This window comes from Lolium perenne, chromosome 4, assembly GCF_019359855.2.
Source record: "Lolium perenne isolate Kyuss_39 chromosome 4, Kyuss_2.0, whole genome shotgun sequence".
Classification (NCBI taxonomy): domain Eukaryota; kingdom Viridiplantae; phylum Streptophyta; class Magnoliopsida; order Poales; family Poaceae; genus Lolium; species Lolium perenne.
In genome coordinates this window covers 25,146,600-25,169,500 of record NC_067247.2, presented here as the reverse complement: position 1 = coordinate 25,169,500, position 22,901 = coordinate 25,146,600, and the positions used below count along the sequence as shown (strand labels likewise).

General features: G+C 47.4%; 2 protein-coding genes across 2 annotated transcripts; both read left to right on the top strand.

Moving 5' to 3' along the window:
• The first annotated feature begins 893 nt into the window (after positions 1-893).
• LOC127291953 (BTB/POZ domain-containing protein At2g46260-like) lies at positions 894-2,041 on the top strand. Its single transcript, XM_051321285.2, has one exon. The coding sequence runs from the start codon at positions 894-896 to the stop codon at positions 1,716-1,718; it is 825 nt and encodes a 274-aa protein (XP_051177245.2). The 3' UTR covers positions 1,719-2,041.
• Positions 2,042-16,340: 14,299 nt separating this feature from the next.
• LOC127291952 (galactokinase) lies at positions 16,341-21,766 on the top strand. The gene is made up of 13 exons (XM_051321284.2): positions 16,341-16,669; positions 16,759-16,931; positions 17,865-17,911; positions 17,996-18,090; positions 18,203-18,285; positions 18,800-18,868; positions 19,318-19,503; positions 19,813-19,947; positions 20,304-20,438; positions 20,799-20,869; positions 21,061-21,138; positions 21,261-21,402; positions 21,500-21,766. Exons 1-13 carry the CDS (start codon positions 16,477-16,479, stop codon positions 21,608-21,610), a joined length of 1,518 nt encoding a protein of 505 aa, XP_051177244.1. The 5' UTR covers positions 16,341-16,476; the 3' UTR covers positions 21,611-21,766.
• Positions 21,767-22,901: the final 1,135 nt, after the last annotated feature.

The following is a 22,901-nucleotide window of genomic DNA, read 5'->3' as shown; positions in this document are numbered from 1 at the left end:
TCATCATTGAACAGCCCTGTCAAAATAGTCTCTCCATCACTTCTTGATCTCCTCATATTTCACTAGAACTTGATCGGCCTAGTCCTTGATGCACTTCACTTGGTGGAGGTCTCTTGTTTTCCTCTCGTGAATTTTGGACATCCTGTAGACTCCCATTTCACATTCCTTTGTGCGTAGTTTCTCATATAGCTCATCATAGGCATCCCCTCTAGCTCACCGCACGCGTTGCGTTCTTTTTGGCTTCTTTGTACTTCTCCATGTTACGTGTACTTTTATCTTATACCAAGTCTTTGGACTCCTTTGTTAATCCCCCATGGAGCTTTTCTAAGTACTGGAAGTCCTTAGTTTACTTAAACATTTATTTTGGGTATAAAAAGAGTGTCCTTTTTTTTTGTTTACTTATCTATTTTTTTTTCGAGGAGGGTTTACTTATCTATTGAACTGTTCTGTTAATCTTTGTGCCTTTCCTGTTTTCATTCTAATTGGTACAGAGGAAAATGCCGTTATGGAGCTTCTGGGCTTCATGTACCATGGAAAGTTGACATCACGTGAGCCCACTCTTCTGCTCGACATCTTAATGGCTGCTGACAAGTTTGAGGTTCTTTCTTGCATGAGGCATTGCAGTCAGTTGCTCACAAGGCTGCGTATGACCACTGAATCTGCACTGCTATACCTAGAGCACCCATGCTCTGTTTTAATGGTTGCTGAAGTTCAGCGTGTGGTAGGTGCAGCCAAAGAATTCCTTGCCAACAAATACAAGGATGTTGATAAGTGAGTGATTCCCATTTAATGGAGCAATGTTTTTTTGGAGAAAATGTACGTATGATGTCATTAAATCATGTATGCAGTGTACTCATGGCATGGTTTGTCTCATTTCAGGTTCGGACATCGTGATGAACTTCCCTCTTGCTGGGATCGAAGCTATCTTTTCAAGTACTGACATACAAGTGGAATCTGAAGATCATGTATATCATTTCTTGCTCAAGTGGGCACGTGCACGATACTTAGAACTGGAGGAAAGACGCGAGATCTTGAGTTGTCGTTTACTTCCGCTGGTACGTTTCAATCATATGGCATGTACTACAGTTCAGGAGATCCTAGCATGCACTGATGATGATATTGACCATGAGAAGGTGTCTAAGCTTATTACTGAGGCACTTCTACACAAAGCATACCCAACAGTTATGGAAGGTGTTCTTTCAGCAAACTTAATTAGAACCTGTTGGCCATTTGCAGAGCGAGGTTACAAGACCAAACCTGTGAAAGTTGTTGTGTTTGATCCAAATTTCCTTAAGGCCATAGTTTACTTGGGCTTAACGCGCGAGGAATGTTCTAGACTCTTCCCGCTCGGAAAGATATGGTCGCAGACATTCTATCTTGCAGGGCAAGAATTCCGTCTCGTGGCGACCTGTAAAATGGACAAGATCAGTAACTCTTACAGTTTCGGCCTCTATGTTGAGCTCCTATGGATGCCGGAGCGCTCAAAGTCTGTCATGTTAGCCTTTGAGTTTGCTGCCAGGAACAATCAAACAGGGAAATTTGTCAGGCACCCTAACGACTATCATAAAGTGTGCATCTTCAGGGAAGATGATTTGACACTTGGATGTGACAATATCTTTGAGATGCCATGGTCCACTTTCATTGCTGATGACAGCCTCTTCATCAATGACGTGCTGCATCTGAGAGCTGATCTGACTGTGGCGGAGATTTACTTATGACATGACATGGTATCTCAGCAGAGTTAGGTCGTGCTGTGCAGCATCAGTCTCTTGCTGGTTGGCTGGGCATATGGTAACTGCGGGAAGTTTCATTTTCTGCTCTTCTTTCTCTGCCTGCCGCGTGCCGCCTAATTTCTTTTACTTCTGCATCTGTTGGAAACACTTTGGCAACTGAATGATGTAAGGAATTGGTGGAGGCTTTTGCTTAAGATTAAAGCTAGACTAGGAAGCACAAAGGCGCGCGGCACGCCGCGCCCTTTGCTGTACGTTTTGGCGTTTATGGTCTGTTAGTTTACTTGGTTTGGGGTTTTGGCAGTTTATAGATTGTTGATTTTAACGATTGGAATATTTGGTAGAAGTAAAGATGGGAAGTGTAACATAACGAGCAATGCTTGTAAGAGTGTTGAGACTTATTGGACTATGCAGCTGATTTATAGGCAATGCCGATTCATACTTAACCTAGAAGTCTGGACTGGGCCAGAAGGCTGCAGCACATATGTGTCTATAGAACTAATCGTGTACTAGGTACATAGTAGACGATACTATGCAAGACGATGCCGATTCATATTTACATTGTGCTGGGCCAGACGGGCGCATCACATCTATCTACGGAACTAATCAAGGCGGTACTGGCCGGTACTTGTTTCTACTGGACTGAGCCAGACGGTGCCTAGCTATTTTCGTTCCAGCTGCTGGATTACACGCTGATTGGAGTATTACAGAGTAACCTACTTAGGTATTGACACGTGTGGACAACAGGAGGCTGAGATGGCTGTCGTGCCTGTAAAGTTGGCCCCATCGCTGTCTTTCCCGTCAGCAGAGATGAGGATGGTATCCCTCTTCGGTCGACGACTCGCTCGGTGATGGCCTTGTCGTCTGGAGTGGTCGTCGGCCGGAGCAAAGCGTGCATGGTTAGGCGAATCTCCTGCTTGGGCTGCCCAGGACGAGGCCCACATGGCCCAGATCAGGGCCTGCCTAGTCCCAAACTGGGCCGCGCTGCCAGCAACCGCCCTCCGCTGCCACCCATGGCACCATGCTGCGGCATCCACCGCCCCCGCCAGGATCCGCCACGCCTCACCGTCATCGTCAGTCTGCGCTCCAGGAGACCCTAGGCACCGCCGCCAACCGCTTCTCCTTGCGCAGAACCACCTCACAAATAGGTCAGGAAGGTATCGCCGCCATCGCGCTGGCTTTACCCAGTGGCCCCTCGTCATCGGCGGCAAAGGAGGAATGGAGGAGGAGGGTGGGGCACAGGGAGCTCGGGTTCGCCCCAGTCGATGCTCGCGAGGGCCGACCCGGAGCGGAGCCAACAGAGGGGAACCTAATCATTGGTCGTCTCGAATCTCGAACTACCGGAATAAGATCAGATTGTTGAAAGGGTATTTTACCTTTATTTGTTATTTTGGCTAATGATGACACCATAGCTATTTTGTGAACAAATGTTACCTCTAAGTGATCATATAGTTTTTGGTTCACAAGTAATGACTGAATATGGTTACATACCTCCCAATCACTATTCAAGAGAAGTGATGGTGTTTTCGCTTGTTTTCCTCTTGATTTTGGTTTGGGTCATAGGAAACAACGCACTATTATTAGGGACGGTCTTGATGAGCCTATTTGGGATGTTCTTCTAGCCTATAACATATCTTATCACCAAATTTCAATCACACAAAAGTGAGGAGAGTTTAGTTCCGAGAAGAACTCTGTCATTTTGAGAGTTTTCAACAAAACCGATCGTGTCGGGCTCACCGACGAACCATTTGGCAGAGTGCTAGGAGCTACACCGATGGCGGCCGAAACACGCTACTGGTTTGCCTTTTGGCTAAGGACTGTAGCCCGTCGGACGTTTCGATGCAGGCCTCGGTGAAAGCCTGGTCGACTGGAATGCTTCGGTACAGGCACCTGAGCCAGCCCGACCAGTCGGTCTGGTTAGGCATCCATCCCTGGGCGTCAGTAGATGATTCCGGCGGGCGAACCGACACGTCGTGCTGGTCAACAGTCAGTCTGATAGGAGCTCCGGCGTTGCCAACTTTCTGCCGAACTGACTTGTTGGGATTTCCCAAACGGCTAGTTTTCTCACTCGAACTATAAATAGACCTTGTTCTAGCTTAATAAGGTTAGGTCAACCATTCATCTCATATCTTTGAGCTCTCTTTCTCTCGCTCCATTGTTGAAACACCAAAAGGTTCGGATCTCCCATTCTACCCACTCAAAGCCAAATCCCTTTGGTAGAAAACACGAGGAGGTCCCGATCTAGATCCCACCGAGCTAAACACCAATCCCGCTTGAGTTCATCGAGCAAGCTTGTTACTACTGGGTTCGCGGGAAACCCTAATCGGCTAGGATCACCCGGAAGCATCCGAGTTGTAGATTTGCTCCAAGAAGAAGTTTCTGAGGTTTTGGAGATTACCTTGAAGTACACCACGAGTGAGCGAGCTATTCCTTCGTAGTATAGGCTTCAGAGAATAATTTGAGCCTTCGTGGCATTGGGAAGTCCTACATGGGACCCCACACCTCTTCAATGTGATGTTGATGAGGTCTAAGGACCCCGTTTGTGGCCCGATCTTGCGGTTGACCCGAAATCCAAAGAGGGATGAGAGGGAGAGCGCGAAGAACACGATGAACACGAAGAACACGAGGAACTCACGCACGCACACCAACCTGATACAATCGATACTTACCCCCGTGGCTCGATGGACCACGCCAATAGAATCAACCCGGGAGAGACGCGAGGTAGAATCCCGGAGCGGAGAGATTGGTGAGGGAGATGAATCTAGGAGTGGGAGAGAGAGTGGGTAGCACTAGAATCTCACACACCAAATCCAATCATCCAACAAGGGTAGCCTTGATACAAAGGGGATGAAACCCTAGGGAGACAAAGCTCATCTTCATGTCTAATCCTAAATCTTGTCTAAAGAGGTAAGGGGGCGACCTGGGGGCTTATATAGGCATACAAGGCGACCTGGGTCGAAGAGGTACAAGTTGGTGGGTCAAACCCGTGAAATCCGGTCCAGGGGCCGGTCCGACCGGGTCTGGGACCGGGCCATCCGGTCCAAACCGGATTCTGGGCCGGCCGGTGACCAGGCGAGGCTTCCGAAGCCCCGGGACTGCGTCTGGATGGCACAAGCGGAGATTCCGGTCGAAACCGGCCAGGCCGGTCAGGGGCCCGGTCAGACCGGCCCTGGGGCCGGGTGGGCCGGCCTGTGGCCCGGTTGACCGGCCCTGGGACCGGCTGGCCTTCCTCCTCTCGCCTCTTCTTCCTCCTCCTTCCTTCTTCCTTCCTTCTTCTTCTTCTTCTTCCTTCTTCCTTGCACCATGGGAGTTCCTCCTCTCCGGTTCCTCAATGATTCTTGTACCTAATGATATGTAGCACACCGATATGAGGTAGCATTCCATCCAAGGTATGGACGAGGTCGGGTGTCGAGAGGAAGGAGTTCACCTTGACACAAATGGTGGGGGTTTGTGTTGTTGGTCCACTTGGGGGACTCCTTGGCCATGGTGTAGCGTCGATGATAGGCGGGGTTGCACTTCTTGGTCTTGAGGCGTAGGTGTCCAAAGGCCACCCCGCATCATCTCCCCCCCCTTGGGGAAGAGTCGTCCTCGACTCTTGTTCCTCTTCACCGACGGTGTAGTCCATGAAACTTGTCCCATGTTGTGGTAGGGGGATAAAGTCACGGTCGAAGAAGAGCTTGGGGAAAAACAACTTGCGAAAGGAAAGCTTGTGCATGCCAATTTTGTGATCGGCGAACAAGAGGCTCTCAATCAAATACGAAGCATCAAGTCGTTTCTCCAAGAGGCATTTGGCAAAAATGGGAACCAAAAGAGTGTGGGTGTATCCAACATGTGGAAGGGCAAAATTTTGTGCATGTAAGAGTTGTATGGTGTCAAAAATGTGTGGTGTAGCCTTGTCCCAAACAAATGGAACAAACAAAAGGCAAGTATCGGCGGCAAAATTTGGGGCAAAATTGTTATATGCAATGGCAAAGAGATGGAAACTTCTAGCTTGGGAAAGTATGGTTGGCGCGAGCCAAGTATGGGTATCCTCAAGTGTCAAAGAATCCATTTCAATTGCCAAAGATGAAATGAAAAATCCAAAGAAGAGCAACTTTTTGTGTGACATGTGGCACAAGATGCATAAGGTGTCTCTCACATGTATGACATGGTCCTTGAGATTCTCGAAGTGTATGATGAAAGCATCAAGACATACAACAACCACTGTGCCAACAAGATGTGTCAAGATATGTTGCATAAGAGGCAAAAGAGGTGACGAGGAAATGGGCCAAACCGAAATCTCGACAAGACAAGCCGGAAGCACACGAGGGCGAAGGCGTTTGGGAACATACCCTTTGGTGTGAATCCCATGGGTTGGGTCATGTATCTCGTCCGTGTTGGGGTAGCTCTCAATTGCGCATTTCGTGAGCTCATGCTCCGTAACGGTGGAAGTTGTCATTCGGGTACCTATACACACAATAGAGAGAACAAAAAGCGTGTGTGCATGGTAGAGGAACACATCATCCATCATGATGTTCCATGTCTTGTGCACATCACCATTAGTGTTAATCAAGATAGTATGAAATGCATGGCGATGGTGCATATGGCAAGAAGGTGCATTCATGGCATGTGGTAACTCATGATCATCAAAAATAGAGAAAGCTATGGGGGCCATCTCATGGACAATGAAATAAGCATTCTTGCATACCAAGCATAAGAAAGAGCAATTGTTCACAATCTTGGATGCAAGGATCATGGAATGGTGTAAACATTTGGGGCAAAGCATGTGGAACATGTTATCATTGTTGTCGACAATCCTATGTAAAGAGCAAGTGTTCATCAAGGGTGTCACAACACAAACATGATCATTATGGCAAGCAAGCGGGGAAAAAGTGAAGCTCTCATAGCATGGCATGGTCATGGTATCACAAGCATTCACTTCCACATGATCAACAATGTTAGCAAGCAAAGCATCGCATGGGAATATGAAAGAAGCATGTGACGTAGCAAATGTATCATCAAGATCATGCATGCACTCATAAGTCATCATGTCCACTAGTGGGATCATGGCATCATCAACACCTATGTTGTTACCTTTGAAGGCCGACTCATTTGAGGTAGGTGTTGTGGAAGTAGGAGGATCCATGTGGTCGACATGTCCATCTTGGAGCAAGCATGGTGAGATATCATCATCTTCATGCACCATGTACATCGTCTCCATGAGCGGGAACTCGTCCTCCGTGGAACCTAGTGCAACATAAGAAGACACAAACGAGGGAGAGGTTAATGTGTTAGCAAATGCGATGTCCTCCATGGACCTATCATCTACCTCTCTCAACTCACTTAGTGTATCACTCATGTCCTCCAAACGGAAACACTCAAACTCACATATGGGGTGGAAGTCACTCAACTCACTATCACTCTCACTCAAGTGGGCTAAGTGGCTCTCATGCTCACATGGGATTGGTACCAACTCATCAATGAAGCATATAGGAGTAGGCTCGACTTTCTCATCTCCATGCGCCTCCTTGGTTGAAGGGAAGTTCCCATGCTCAACCATCTCAACTCCATGCGCCTCCGTAGGTGAAGGGAGAATCCCATGCTCACCATGCTCAACTCCATGCGCCTCCTTAGGTGAAGGGAGAATCCCATGCTCACCATGCTCAACTCCCTCGCCTCCTAAGTCGTCCTCAAGTGGTGGCATCTTGGAGACTTGTGCATTGAGCTCGTCGAAGTAGAGCTTCTTGGCGCTTGGCGTTGTGCATTGCCATGCCATGTGACCCTTTGACTTGCACACCTCACATAGGAGATTGGGACATTCCCGTGGAGGATGGCCTTGTTGCTTGCACTTGTAGCATCGGAGTCCATAGGCGTATGGCGAAGTAGGGGCCATTGTGGTGGTGGCGCAAGAGGTGGAAGTCGCCTCATGAAGAAGGTATGCGCGATGTGCACTTGCCGTCCTTGTAGTGGTGGACACCCTATGATGGTGTTTGTCGCCTTCATGTCGAGGCTCTCGTCGTCGTGCTTCATCACCATGTCTTGATGAGTGTCGTCGAAGATCCTTGGGGGATGTTGGTCGATGGCGATCATGAAGTGGCTTGTGGCGGTGAAGCTCATGTGGTGATGTATGTCGATGTAGACCATGAGGTGGTAGTGGTCGACGACTATCACGAGATGGTGTGAGTCGATGACGGTCCTTGCCATGCCTAGATGATGGATCATGCGACTTGGCATGTTGCTTGCGGTGCCTTGAGGAGCTCGGAGAGGAGTGTCGATGATGACCATGTTGGGGGCGCTCTTGATGCTCCATATGATGTCCTTGATGTCGATGATCTTGTGCATAAGCACTCTCGTGATGGCGCCTTGGGGAGCTCGGAGACCAATGTCGAAGACGATCATGTTGGGGACGCTCTTGATGATCCATGAGATGGTGCCATCGTGGAGGTCCTCGATCTTCATATGTAGCTCCATTGGCCAAGTATGGGTATGTGGGCGCCTCGGCGTTGTTCAAGGTGGAGTCGAGGTGAAGCTCCGCCATGGTGTCGATGTCGTAGTCGTGGCGTTGCTCCACCATGACGTCCATGCTTGATGAGCCATTGTCAATGTAGAGCTCGTCGATGTCGTCCTCAAGGTGGTGCTCCATCATGTCGTCCATGTGGGCGATGCTCGCGGAGCCATAGTCGGTGTAGAGCTCCTCGATGTCGGTCATGTTGGCAATGCTCGCGGAGCCATAGTCGGTGTAGAGCTCCACATGTTCCTCCACATCCGCGGTGCTTGAAGAGGTATCCTCCTCGAAGTGCTCCGTGTACTCCTCCGTATCCTCATCTTCGCTATCCATGTTAGCACGATGGTATGTATATGGTGTATGTTAGTGGAAGAACACTACCTCGCAATCTTACCGTGGTATGATAAGATCGGGGCGATCCAACAAGCCGAGGTCAAAGTCAATTGTATCAGGCACTCACACAAAAACACACGCAAAAGCTAGCAAATATGGTGTTAGGTGAGTGTGGTGGAAAGCCAAAAGACGAAATCTGAAATCAAGTATGTTGTCAAGAGTGGGTGAAATCCAAAAATTCAAATGTCAAAGCGATGATCACTATAAACACGGAAAAGATGTGGAACGCACACACGAGATGAACGGGGTTAGTGCGACCAAGGAATGAGCGGAAAAGTGTAAGAAGCCCTTAAGCAAGGGTGCTCGGTGTTTTGGTTGCAACGGAGAGACAACAAGATTTACACGTGGCCTCTCTTCTCTTATCTCTTTTTTGCTTAAAAGCTTTTTCTCTTTTGTATTTGGTGGCACTTGACACTCTTTTGTATCTATGGTGGCGCTTTGTACACTTTTGTATGTATGATGGCACTTGCACTCTTTTTGTGCTTTTCTATCTTTTTCACGCTCTATGTTAGCGTTAGCTCGCTCTTGCTATCTTGCCACACGAGTTTTGCTTAGAAGCTTGACTCCACACTACACACACACACCTCACAATCGGGGCCACGTGCAATGTCTCGCAACACTAGATAAGCAATGCTCGATAGGATAGATCCAAAAGAAAAGGGGTTACAAGGTGGGGTGCAAGTTATACCTAGATGTTAGGCGGTGTCGGAACACACAACTTGCGATGAAGGCGGTGATGTCAAGAGTACGGTTGCAAGTCCGGGGTGTTGAGGATGTCGTCGCTTGCGTCGGAGCTGCGGGTTAGTTTCACACACAAGGCACTCAAACCGGAACAAGCAAACACAAGTTAGCGGAAGATGGGTCAAAGTAGCTTGGCGGTGGTGGCGGTGGTATGCCGGTGGTGGTGGTGTCGATGCTCTTGCGGATGCGGCGGTGTTTGTTGGGGCCGCGGTGGTGTTTGCCGGTGGTTGGGGATGATGGCGGTGCTTGCCGGCGGAGGAGAGGAGTTGCGGTGGTCGGCGGTGGCGGTGGAGGGGTGGCGCCCGGTCCAGGGGCCGGTTGGGCCGGACCTGGGGCCGGCCTGGCCGGTCACACGGCCGGTCGACCGGGTCCTGGGCTGGCCCGGCCGGTCTGCAACCCGGTTGACCGGATTTCTCAATCGGGACGCAGTTTCTCTCTCCTGTTCTTCACGAAAATCGACCAAATTGACCAAAACGGAGGGGAAACGATGGAATTGGGGGCTAAAAGTTGGGGAGATAGTAGATCAAGCACTCCAACACCAAATCCATGGACCAAAACCACTCAAAACGCAACCAAATCATAGATCGGTCCAAAGGCAAATTAGGGCTATTTTTTGGGGATTTTTTGGAAAAAAAATTTAGAGGGCAAATCCGGTGGGTGGAGGGTCAAATCCGCGGAAACCAAAGGCTGCTGATACCATATGATGAGGTCTAAGGACCCCGTTTGTGGCCCGATCTTGCGGTTGACCCGAAATCCAAAGAGGGATGAGAGGGAGAGCGCGAAGAACACGATGAACACGAAGAACACGAGGAACTCACGCACGCACACTAACCCGATACAATCGATACTTACCCCCGTGGCTCGATGGACCACGCCAATAGAATCAACCCGGGAGAGACGCGAGGTAGAATCCCGGAGCGGAGAGATTGGTGAGGGAGATGAATCTAGGAGTGGGAGAGAGAGTGGGTAGCACTAGAATCTCACACACCAAATCCAATCATCCAACAAGGGTAGCCTTGATACAAAGGGGATGAAACCCTAGGGAGACAAAGCTCATCTTCATGTCTAAGCCTAAATCTTGTCTAAAGAGGTAAGGGGGCGACCTGGGGGCTTATATAGGCATACAAGGCGACCTGGGTCGAAGAGGTACAAGTTGGTGGGTCAAACCCGTGAAATCCGGTCCAGGGGCCGGTCCGACCGGGTCTGGGACCGGGCCATCCGGTCCAAACCGGATTCTGGGCCGGCCGGTGACCGGGCGAGGCTTCCGAAGCCCCGGGACTGCGTCCGGATGGCACAAGCGGAGATTCCGGTCGAAACCGGCCAGGCCGGTCAGGGGCCCGGTCAGACCGGCCCTGGGGCCGGGTGGACCGGCCTGTGGCCCGGTTGACCGGCCCTGGGACCGGCTGGCCTTCCTCCTCTCGCCTCTTCTTCCTCCTCCTTCCTTCTTCCTTCCTTCTTCTTCTTCTTCCTTCTTCCTTGCACCATGGGAGTTCCTCCTCTCCGGTTCCTCGATGATTCTTGTACCTAATGATATGTAGCACACCGATATGAGGTAGCATTCCATCCAAGGTATGGACGAGGTCGGGTGTCGAGAGGAAGGAGTTCACCTTGACACAAATGGTGGGGGTTTGTGTTGTTGGTCCACTTGGGGGACTCCTTGGCCATGCTGTAGCGTCGATGATAGGCGGGGCTGCACTTCTTGGTCTTGAGGCGTAGGTGTCCAAAGGCCACCCCGCATCAGATGTAGTACCTTCCTCCAAAGGAAGGGAACACGAGAATACATCTTCGTCACCGTGTGGTTCGGCTATTCCTAATCGATCTCTTTACTTGTGTTATTTACGTTTGTGATAGTCTTCAGCTCTATCGATTAGTTCTGGTCATACTTTGTTACATCGATTGCTATACTGTACGAGCTGTCCATTCTAATTTATTTTGTCCATTTCTCTTACTTTTTTCTCTAATTTTTTGCATAAGTAAAGATAATAATTTTATTCTCATGTTCTCTTTATTTTACCTTTTTATTTATTTGTATTTATTAAGCCAGTTTCAAGTTGGATTGTGTCATGATTTGTGATAGTACTTATTTTTCTCCGGTTACAAGTAGGGTTGTAAGTTGGACTTTTTACAATTACAAGTGAGGCTGCAACTTAGACTTTTGTGCAGTTGCAAGGCTTTTTATTGTTGCAAGTGGGGTTGCAACTGAGGCTTTCTTCAGCTGCACGTACAAGAGGGTTATAACTGAGACTCTCTCCAGTTACAATTGTGGTTGCAACTGGAAGAAAGTCTCAATTGTAGGTGACATTGCAACTGAGACTTTCTCGAGTTACAAGCTGGGTTGCACCTAGGATAAACTCTTAGTTGCATGTGGGGTTGCAACTAAGACTATCCGAGACTTTTTTTCTGGTTGCAAGTTACAACTGAGAGAAATTAACTGGGCGGAAGTCTTTGTTGGAGGTGTTCCAAGCTTGTATATATTTGATGCATACACACGCGTGTCGTGTTGACTTGATTCTAAATGTTTGGTGCAAACGGTTGAACTCATGCTGTAAAGATGTTATTGCGATGTTGTACTACTACCTTTGACGTTGCGTATGCTGGGTTTGTACTTAGTAAATTGTGCCAAAAAGCCCTATGTTTAGTTGAAAACGAGCGCAGACTTGTTGCCAACATAAAATTTTGTTGCCTATGCATATGCTTAGAGCTAGTGTTGCAAGTTGGATTGTTGGTATGGCGGTCGTATAGCCAGCCCATTAAGGGCATCTCCAACGGGGCGACGCATTTCGGACGCCCAAACGGACGCGTGCGTCAGTCGAAATGGTCGAAATCGTCCGCGCGTCCGTTTGCGTCGGGGGTGGCTCCAGCGGCACGACGCATAATTTTTTCCCATTCATAAAGTCATAATTTACATTAATAAAAAACATAAAAAGACCATAAAGGCGTGGTAAAACTAGGTACTGCCTATTGGTCGTCGTCGCTAACGAGGTCGATGAACTCCGGCGTCGGCCATGGAAGCTGGTACGCCGGTGGTGGAGGAGGTAGGGTAGGCTGCGGCAACTGCGGCCAGGCCGTCGCCTGCGCAGGAGGCTGTGGTGAAGGTGGCCCGGGATCTCAGGCTAGAGCAGCAGCCGTAGCGCGGTCGTTGGAATGCGTCGGCGTGGCCGGAGGAGTCGCCGACCTCCCCTGCAGCAGCGCGGACTCGCGAGACTGCGAGCCCGTCCCACAAAGCAGGCTCGTTGAGTTCGTCGAGCTTGCTGTTGGCCAGTGCCATGGCAATGGCCTCCCCCTCGGTGATGTCCGGAGGCTGGATCTTCGGATCCAGCGCCGGCCCGCCGTCGTCGTGGTCGTACTCTGTGCACTCCACCTGCTCGTCCTCGTCCTCGTCCGCGTCCTGCTGGTCGTTCTCCTCTTCTTCCGCGGTGATCTCGCGGTCGAAGTACTCGAGGTCCCCGAGGTAGCCAGCGCGGCGGCGCGCGTCGAACTCCCACGTCCCGAACGAGTCCAATTGTAGGAGTTGAGCGCGTATGCCGGATCTTCTTGGAGATCCGGCGACAAGATCGCTCGGCGGCGGCGCACCTCGTCCCGGCGCTCTCGGCCCTCGCGCGGCACTGTGGGACCGACAGGCGCCTGGAGTTCAGGTACCAGCCTCCTCCAGGAAGGTTTGCGTACGGCCATGGCACCGGCCGGTTTTCCTCCGAAAGGCGGCGCGCGAGCTCGATGCAGACGTACCGCCCGACCCGTGGCTTCTTGCCGGACCGCGAGCCGCTAGCCTCCTGGTCGTTCTTGATCTTGTGGAACGGCCAGCATTTCTTCCCCATGGCGTCAGTCGGTTGGATAGTGTGGGCTCTGGCAATGGTGTGGTCGGGGAAATGGGCGCCAGCAGCGTCCCTTTAAGAGGCTCGGACGCCATCTCGCCTTCAATGTCCTGCCACTGCGACGCCGCCCAGCTGCGCACGCTCACGGAAGCTGATGCGCGCCATTAACGCGGCCCTGAAAAGGCTGCAGCGCACCGTCCGTAAGTAATTCCGTGGAAGACGAAGCAATTGTGCCCCTGCCAGGCGGGCCCGTGCGAGGGCCGGGCGGACGACCGCTGCGTCCGCGCAGCGTCTGCAGAGAGGCAAACCTGACGCATATTTGAGCCACGTTTGCGTCGCCGCGGACGGCCCGGTCACTATGGGTCGTCCCGCTGGAGGTGATACCAGACGCATTTTCGGCCCGAGCGGACGCAAACGGTCGCTCAACATCCGTTTGCGTCGCCCCGTTGGAGATGACCTAAGGATCATACACCATGTTTAACTCCCGTAGGCAGAATACTTTCGTGCATGCGTGGAATATAAGGTAGCAGTAGTTCACGCATTTTTGTTTATTGCTCGTGAAGATTTCATGTGGTGCGGATCAGGTAAAAATTGTCCGACACGCAAGAGGCTGGCTGATTGGGAGTTGCTGATACCGGTCGTCTCAAATACTGATGTGGATAGAGAAAAGGACATGCACGAGCGATCGGTTGACGACGCAAGAGACGCGATGATCCCGGGAAGATTAGAGACAACATCAAAATCGTTGACTTCTCCGAGACATCATCAGAATTATCGACTTCTCCGGGGCATCATCCAAATCATCAACTCCTCCGGGACATCGTCAAAATCATCGACTTCTCCGTGACATCATCCAAATCATTGACTCCTCCGGGGCATCATCAAAATCATCGACTCCGCTATGACATCATCAAAATCATCAATTCCTCTGTGACATCATCAAAAGCATCCAAATGTTCTCGGAACTCGAAGAAATCTACGGTATTCGACCTTAGCATGTTTACATCCTATACATGACTATTTCATATTTATCTACAGGCTCGGGGGCTACTCCCATCGGGAGCGCTGGTCGCACACCTGATAAAAAGATGGCAGCCTCGTCAACAAAGAAGAATAAACCCGAAGACGTCGGCATCAACATCAAGATCTTCGAGTAGTACAACTTGATTCTATGCGCGGCTACAAGCACCCGCCCATAGACTCGGTGGCTACTCCCATCGGGAGAGCTTCGCGCACCCGATAAAAAGCAACTTCGACTCTACATCAAGCATAAGATTCAACATTCAACAGATGATCAAGACATTCGGACGATGACAACTTTAGTCCCTGCTCGAAGCTTCACTTCGGCCAGACACTCGGGGGCTAGTGATGTGGGCATAACCCTTCGGGTACCCGACATTTCCATACCACAAGGGTATGGAAAAAGGGAAAACTCCATGCAATCTTATATTAAGAATTAACAAAGCATAGCCATAAGTACTTTGACATGATGTTTGAATATTAAATATGGTACCTTGAACAAACAAGATCATCAGTTTTGTCACGTGACGAACATATGATAACGCTGGGACTCCAAGTGCAGAGTGTGCACTTTAGGAATCAATCTTCCCCACAAGTGTGACTCAAGGGTTTATATCAAACTCTCGGGGAATGAGTAAGGAACTTATTCTCCTCCTGTTCTGCTAACAATCTTTCAAAGTAAAATAAAGCCTTGTCTCCCCAAGTCCATCTTGTGGTTGTCAAGCACAAGGTTTCGTGTAAGTAAATGTAACACAAGTAGAAATGAAGTAAATAAAATTAGAAAAAATAAAGTAACTAAGTAAAACAGTAAAAGGGTTGATTTCTTTTGGTGTTTTGGATGCAAATAAGATAATTAAATATTTTTTATTTTTGGATTAAAATATTGCCGCAAGTAAAAAGAAGATAAAAGTGATATAAATGTGTTTTCTTATGATAAAAATTGGACCGGGGTTCATGGGTTCACTTGACTATTCTCTCTTTTAAGTTGTAGCGGACAATAACAATTCATCAATGAGATATGAAGAACAAAACAATAACATGTGAAAAATACGCATTCATATGGGCATCATGTCCTAACATAGAAATGATGCAACACATATCTCTTAGACTCCAGAAGAAAGAAAAAACTTCATGCAATCTTGTATTAAAAATTAGCAGAATATAACCATAAGTACTTTAACATGGCGTTTAAATATCAAATATGCTCTTACTCTTATGATCTCCAACCGTTGTAGATCGAAAACCGTGTTGTAGTGTGAGTGGTACGCCTTTATGCGTTTTGGCATATCCGCTAGTCTTACGATACCTTGGGGCGGCGGAGCTACAACGAGACATATTCATCGCACGCGAGCCCAAATCAGCGAGGTTGGGGCCCGGCCCGAAGATATTGATGGTGAGAGGTTAAAAGTCCATGGACACGTGTTGTTGCACAGGATGATTGGTAGTGTTGCGGGCGTATACGAGGTTTGTTGCGTACGCATGAGTGCCATGATGCAATGGTTCTCTACGCTGCTATAGACGGTTGAAATCCTGTTGAAAAGGTGTTACCCTTCGTATTACGTATGCTTGGTTTGTGCTTCCTAAATTTTGATGCGGGCATATGCTATGGTGCGAGTGTTAAAGCTGAATGGTTAATTATCATGGTGGCTGTACCCGTGTTTCTGATAGTATAATGCAATTATGCAATAGTGGTTTGCGCATCTTCTTTATCGCCAATGAAGATTCTACGTGGTGAGGATCAGATAAAAGTATTCCGGCACGCAAGAGGCTGATCGGGAGTTGCTGATACCGGTCGTCTCAAATCCTGATGTGGATAGAGAAAAGGACAGTCACGAGCGGTCGGTCGACGACGCAAAGAGACTCGATTATCCTGGGAAGATTACATTAGGGAGACGTATGATTCAGCATACCTATGGTTTGGACTGCGCAGGAATCAAACGAAACCCTTTTCCCGACGATGATCGCGTCACCACCTCGATCCGGGCAGAAAGCCGGTCGTCGTTTTCAGCACGGACAAGTCGCCGAACGAGAACCCGGCCCAACAGATAAGCCCTCTCGAGGAGAGAAGCTCCAACCCACCTAGCTCGAAAAATAGAAAAAAAAACTACTATATAATACCTGTATTTGTTACGGATAACTCCACCTGGCAGTTCGCCGCTATAATATCGTCGCCGCTGCCCCGAAACAAAGAAACAAAAACAAACCCCGTTTGTCACTCCACCCGCATCGACTTGCAATTGCAAGTCAAAACGCGAGCAGCGCGTCCAAATTTCTGCAAGCAGAGAGAGGCATAGCGATGGCGCAGGTTGTGGTGGCGGTTGGCGGCGAGGACGTGCTGGCCGGCGAGCTGGTCCCGGCGCTGTCCTCGCTGGAGCCGGTCTACGGCGCGGGGTCGCCGCTCGACGAGGCGCGCCTCCGCTTCGGCCGCCTCGGGGACCGCTTCCGGGACGTCTACGGCGCCCGCCCCGCCCTCTTCGCCCGCTCCCCAGGTCCGTCTCCGTCCACACTCTCCCGCTGCCGGAGTTGGCTAGCGATCTCGGTGCGATTGATTGATTGATTTTGCGGTGTGCGCGTGCAGGGAGGGTGAATCTCATCGGGGAGCACATCGACTACGAGGGCTACTCCGTGCTGCCCATGGCCATCCGCCAGGACATGATCGTCGCCATCCGGAAGGCCGACGGCGCCCAGGTCCGCGTCGCCAATGTCGACGACAAGTACCCCACCTGCGTCTACCCGGCAGACCCCAACCAGGTAAATCAATCCTCCCTCTCCCTGCTCCTCCATGCCCTGCTATCTTACTGGAGTAGATCGGTTTCTGCTCCGGATTCCCGAATATTCCCCTCCATGCACCACGCGCGGCCGTGATTCAAGGAGACGATCGTTATCTGCCAAAAACTAAACAAAAAAGGGGGAGCGTCTTCTTTTCCAGCTGTGCACCGAATTATTATTTTGTTTTCTCCGGGGAAGGAGGAGATAGGGCACGCGATTCTCGTCTCGTTCCTAACTTAGGATGCGGTGGTTGCATTATCACGCTATAAATTCCTAGTTGTAAATTAATTATAACAAGAGGCCCGTGATGCCTGGCATGGACCCGTTGGTCCACTTAGCGGTGTCCTGCCTGTGAACTGAATAATTCGTCTTAGTGCTCGCGCTCTGGCGTGTGGCGCCTCTGCTTGTGCACTTATCGTTCCCCTGCCTCAGATGAGCAATGGGCGGAGCTGACAACTAGTCCTAGGCTGGAGGGGAGCTCAATTTCGATCAGTTTTATGTTACTTTGTCCTGTATTTTTTACCTGACATTTTTTATCACAACACTGAGCGCTGCGGAGGACAGTTGCATGATCAAATTTAGACTTGTCTTTCCAATTATAATGCAGAAATTTTCCAAGCACACAGTAGCTGACTGATGCAGCAAACGCAATGGGCGTTTGTTGATTCAGAGCAAGTGCAGATAAATAAAATAAGTCCGCCATAATTGTGAAACAAAATAAAGTTAAGTGTGTCCTTATTGTATTTAATTCAGTATCATTTGCGATAGATACTGATAGCACCATCCCTTGGGTTGTAGTGGCAGCAGCTATGCTTTTTTCAATGTTGCTATCTGTGATCATCTTCACTTACGACATGATTTCTATGTTTAACTCCTTTGATTCGGTCATTGATTGCTGAGTATTTTGTGGTGCAGGAAATTGACATAAAAAACCACAAGTGGGGCCACTACTTTATGTGTGGGTAAGTTATCTCCATAGCATTCATTTGGTCAACTGCTGCCTAGAAACCTGAACATATCATATATGCTTAATCCCTTGTCTGCAGATACAAGGGAGTATATGAGTACGCTAGGTCAAAAGGGATAGATATGGGTGAACCTGTTGCTCTCGATGTTGTTGTTGATGGCACAGTTCCTCAAGGTACTATTGTGGATTTAGTTATGAGTTCTAATGGTTGGCATGAATGATATATACACCAAAGTTTACCATCAATGTTAGAGTTCCTCAACCCATGCCTGTTGCTCTTATTTAGGATCTGGACTTTCAAGCTCAGCAGCATTTGTTTGTTCGGCAACAATTGCTATCATGGGAATTCTCGGGAAAAATTTCCCAAAGGTACTCCTCACCGCTACTCAAACAGTTCTATTAATGACATTGCCGTCATTAGGTTCATGTGTGAAAAGGCAAATACTTATTATTGGTTTAAGGTGAACTTTGGATTGATTCAAGCTTTTGATGAAGCTTGGGCCTAAGGAATTGTCATGGAAAAATTACCATAATAATAAACAAAAACACTATATAATCATGACACTAGCCTAAGTGATGAACTTTTAATGTTCTGGATAATTGATATCCCCACAAAATTTAAGGCAACGAAATTGTTCCTTGTATTTCAAATGAAATGAAATGTTCTCGTTATAAAAGAAAATGGACATGTTACTGGGATAGTGGTATTGCAACAGATGTGATATGTCTGATTAGTCTAGTATGATAACTCTCAATTGATGCTGAATTACTGTTATTGACATGATTTCCAATGGAATCTTAACTACGAGTTTCCAGAATAGCTTCCATAAACAAGGTTGTGGCGGATCTTTTCATTCCTAATTGTTCCATTAAAATCATGCAGAAAGAAGTTGCTCAATTCACTTGTCAATCTGAGCGCCATATTGGGACACAGTCCGGGGGAATGGATCAGGTAATGGCCCCATCTGTAACTGTTTAAGTACTATTCAGGTTTATTTCCCCTTTTTGTTTTGTTTAAACTGTTTATAAGTGAATTCATTGTAGTTTCATAAATGCCTTCTATGGAGCTAGCTTTTGGACATGATAGTGTTTGGATGTATGTAGACACTCCTGTGCAGTCCTGGTAGCAGATTACTAAGTTTGGTGTGCTTTATTCTTTGTATGTCATGCCTTCATGCAAAAATGTCATGCTTTCATGCAAAAAAAAAAAAGTGATTCCAAGGATTGTGTTAGGATGTTCGTTATTATTCAGTTAAACTAGCAAAACTCAATGTATGGCTTCATGCAGTGTTCATACTGTTTAAGGTGCTTTAGATCCCGTTTTGTTAGTTTTAATTACTTCATTTTTCTTCATACAGTTGACCTTGTACTCTTTTTAACATTTTACTCTACTTTTTCCAGGCTATATCTATCATGGCCAAACCTGGATTCGCTGAGCTGATAGATTTCAATCCAATCAAAGCAACCGATGTTCAACTACCTTCAGGTGGTACATTTGTGATTGCCCACTGTTTGGCAGAGTCCAAGAAAGCAGAGACAGCTGCTACAAATTACAACAATCGTGTTGTGGAGTGTCGCTTGGCTGCGGTAAGAGATTCTTTGGTTTCAGACTGAGCATGTGAAATTGTGCACGATGGATTTCCACACACTTATATAGAATTTCTAGAGAATATTTTCTGCTACTCTTTCCGATTCACATTAATTGACTCAACTTTGTCTAGATATATATGTATCTAGTCAACAAACGCATCGTATCTAGGCAAAGTTGAGTCAATTAATTTGAATGGAGGGAGTATTTCAGTTTTATTTTGGAATTTGAGCAACAACAATGGAGGGTATTCATCTTCATCTTTGATTTATGGAGCTAATATTTTTTGTCTTCTGTGCTTCTTGCAGATTGTTCTTGCCATCAAACTAGGGATGGACACAAATAAAGCTCTTTCATCAGTTACCACCCTCTCTGATGTTGAGGGTTTATGTGTCACCTATGCCGGCAAAGAAGGTTCTTCTGACCCTGGAGTCGCCGTGAAGGTACAGAACTTCACCAAGAATTTAGGCTATCTATGAAATAAAGTAATTTTTGTACGAACAATATGTGTCCTGCTTCCATCCTCTGTCCAGTCCTTAAAAAGGTAGATATTGGTTGCTTTGATTTGCATGGGTATGCAACAGCCGACATTGCTATGTTGCAGCAAAAAATTTTTTTTACCAGGCTATGTCATTGCAATAATCACTGCATCCTCTTGTTTTTGTTTCTGCGGAGGATAAGAAATCCTTCTATGTTTCGTACACATAATTTCCAGAAGAAAAACAATGCTTTGCAACAGTAAAATTTTCATAAGCTCCGTCTTACCATGTGCTTATGTGATTGTTGGGCAACTTTGCAGAACCTATTGCATGAGGAACCATATACAACTGAGGAAATAGAGAAAATTACAAGTCAAAGCCTGGCATCCGTCTTCAAGAGCTCTCAAACTTCCTTGGATGTTTTGAGAGCTGCAAAGCATTTCAAGTTATTTCAGGTGATTTTTTCATTTCCTTGCTATGTATTTTCTTACAGGCATTCATGAAGATGCATATACTCTATTTAGATCCCACTAATTTGGAAACTTAGAATTTTCACCACCGTCAACTTATGTTGTCTTCCAAGTCAGCACTATTGATCGGCCTAAAAAAAAGTCAGCACTATTGATCATTTCGCTTTAGTCTAATCCCCTCCATTACACATGATATTTTCACGAGTCTAGCACACTTCAGTTAATTTTATTTTACGAGGAATACTTCAGTTAATTTTCACTTCGGCCTCATGTAACTGAAGTATTTGATCTTACATGATGCTATTACAACTTGCTCTAACTTCCATACGTGGGCTTATATTTCAGCGTGCCTTTCATGTGTACTCGGAAGCAAGGCGGGTGTACGCGTTTAGGGATACAGTGTTATCAAAACTCAGGTGGGTAAACTCATTTTCTTGCGGGCAAACTCATTTAATTCAATTCACCATGTATGATCTGCTTGTTTTCCTTGGCTTTCTTTTACTCTGCGTATAGAATTCAGTATGTAAAGAGCTTTGATCCGTCATACACATACCACTGTTTCCCTTCCAAATTCACTAATCTGACACTTACCGTTATTTGCTTGCAGTGAGGAAGATATGCTTAAAAAGCTTGGTGATCTTATGAACGATAGCCATTATAGCTGTAGTGTGCTATATGAGTGCAGGTACCCTTTTTGTTTAATTATTGTAAATAAAATCCACAGATACTTCTGTTTTATGGAACAGTATCTGATTTTCCTTTTCAAAGAAATGAGCATACTGATACTGATATATTCCACTTCATTAGCTGTCCTGAGTTGGAAGAGCTCGTGAAGATATGTCGGGACAACGGGGCACTCGGAGCACGGCTTACAGGAGCCGGGTGGGGCGGCTGTGCAGTTGCCTTGGTCAAGGAGGGCATAGTCCCTCAGTTCATTCTCAATTTGAAGGTACACTGAATTCATCAGCTGTTGAACTAGTGGCATTATGTAAACTGGTGGCAAATGCCCAGTGCTGTAACGACATGAATCATTTTTATTCTTGCAGGAGAAGTACTACAAATCAAGGATTGACCGGGGAGTTATCAAGCAGAGCGATCTCGGGCTGTACGTGTTCGCGTCGAAGCCGTCGAGTGGCGCATCCATATTGAAGTTGTAAACATGCCACCTTCCTGGTTTCGTCACCTGTACATTACATGGACACATACTCGCCTACAACTTATATATTGATACGGATGCAATAAAGAGGTGCTCGCGTTCCCGAATGTAAAATATACAATGTACCTTATGAGCAATGTGACTATGGCGTAACCTACATGCTCTCGTCCCAAACGGCCCTTGACGCAGGCTTAGACCTTTAGATGGAACGAGAGCATAGTTAGTAGTTACACTATTGATTGAGTCCAGATCCTGTACGTAGGCTTTGATTTCACTACGTTTGCATCCTCGATTTTAAGATCTTCGCCGTCGATCTTCGCCGTCCTATCTGACAAAATGTCATGTTATTATCAGTTTCAGGCCTTGTTTGATGCTAGTGTTTTAGTGGGGATAATACTCTAAAGTATTGGGTTGAATCTCTGCTGTCACCCAATCTCCACAAAACCTCATCCTCAATCTACTAGAGGTAGAGTAGTGGGGATTAAAAAAATTACATTTAAATTAGGGGAAAACCTGGAGATAAGTGGGGATTAAATTCACTCATACTCTAGCATCAAATATGCGTTGGGAATAAGTAGGGATTTGAAGTTTAGAACGGATTTTATTATCCTCGCTAATCCCCACTAAAACTCTAGTACCAAACAAACCCTTTCTTGAATCCGGTTACCATTTCTTCCATCATTCGGGCCTCCTCAAGAAGAAACCTACGACTCCTCAAAGTTGGCACTGCAATCCGTCTCCAAGTTCGTGTCCTCATTCTCTTTCACTCGTTGCCACTTTTCTTGTTTCCTATTGTCGGCCAACTACATCTCCAATTGCAAAACTTGAACCGCTGTCTCCTGACTCCTATCATGCATTTCATCAACTCGTCGAAATTCCATGCCCACAACCTCGGCACATCTCTCCACACTATCCTTTGACATCATCCTTCCATCCGCCCCTCCTTTATCCCGGGAGTTGAACTCTGACCTTCCTTAGTATCTTCATCATTATCTTCATTCTTCAAAGAGGACAAGGTACTTGACCTCGGTCTCTTTGTGCTCAACCAATTTCCAACAATGCGGAGGAATGCTTCAGCGCGAGTGGCGGAAGACCAGATTGGTGGTCTTTTCCGCAAAAGGAAAAAACAGACAAGTCAACACAAACCACCAAACCTGGCCACAACCACAACAACTACCGATGAGCACCTCGTTTGCCACCGGTCATTGACGATGTGGAGAATAGGCCAGGAAACGCCCTGGAGAACACCGACCCTGTAGCCACAATGCACCCCCACCGCATAGAGGTCAACA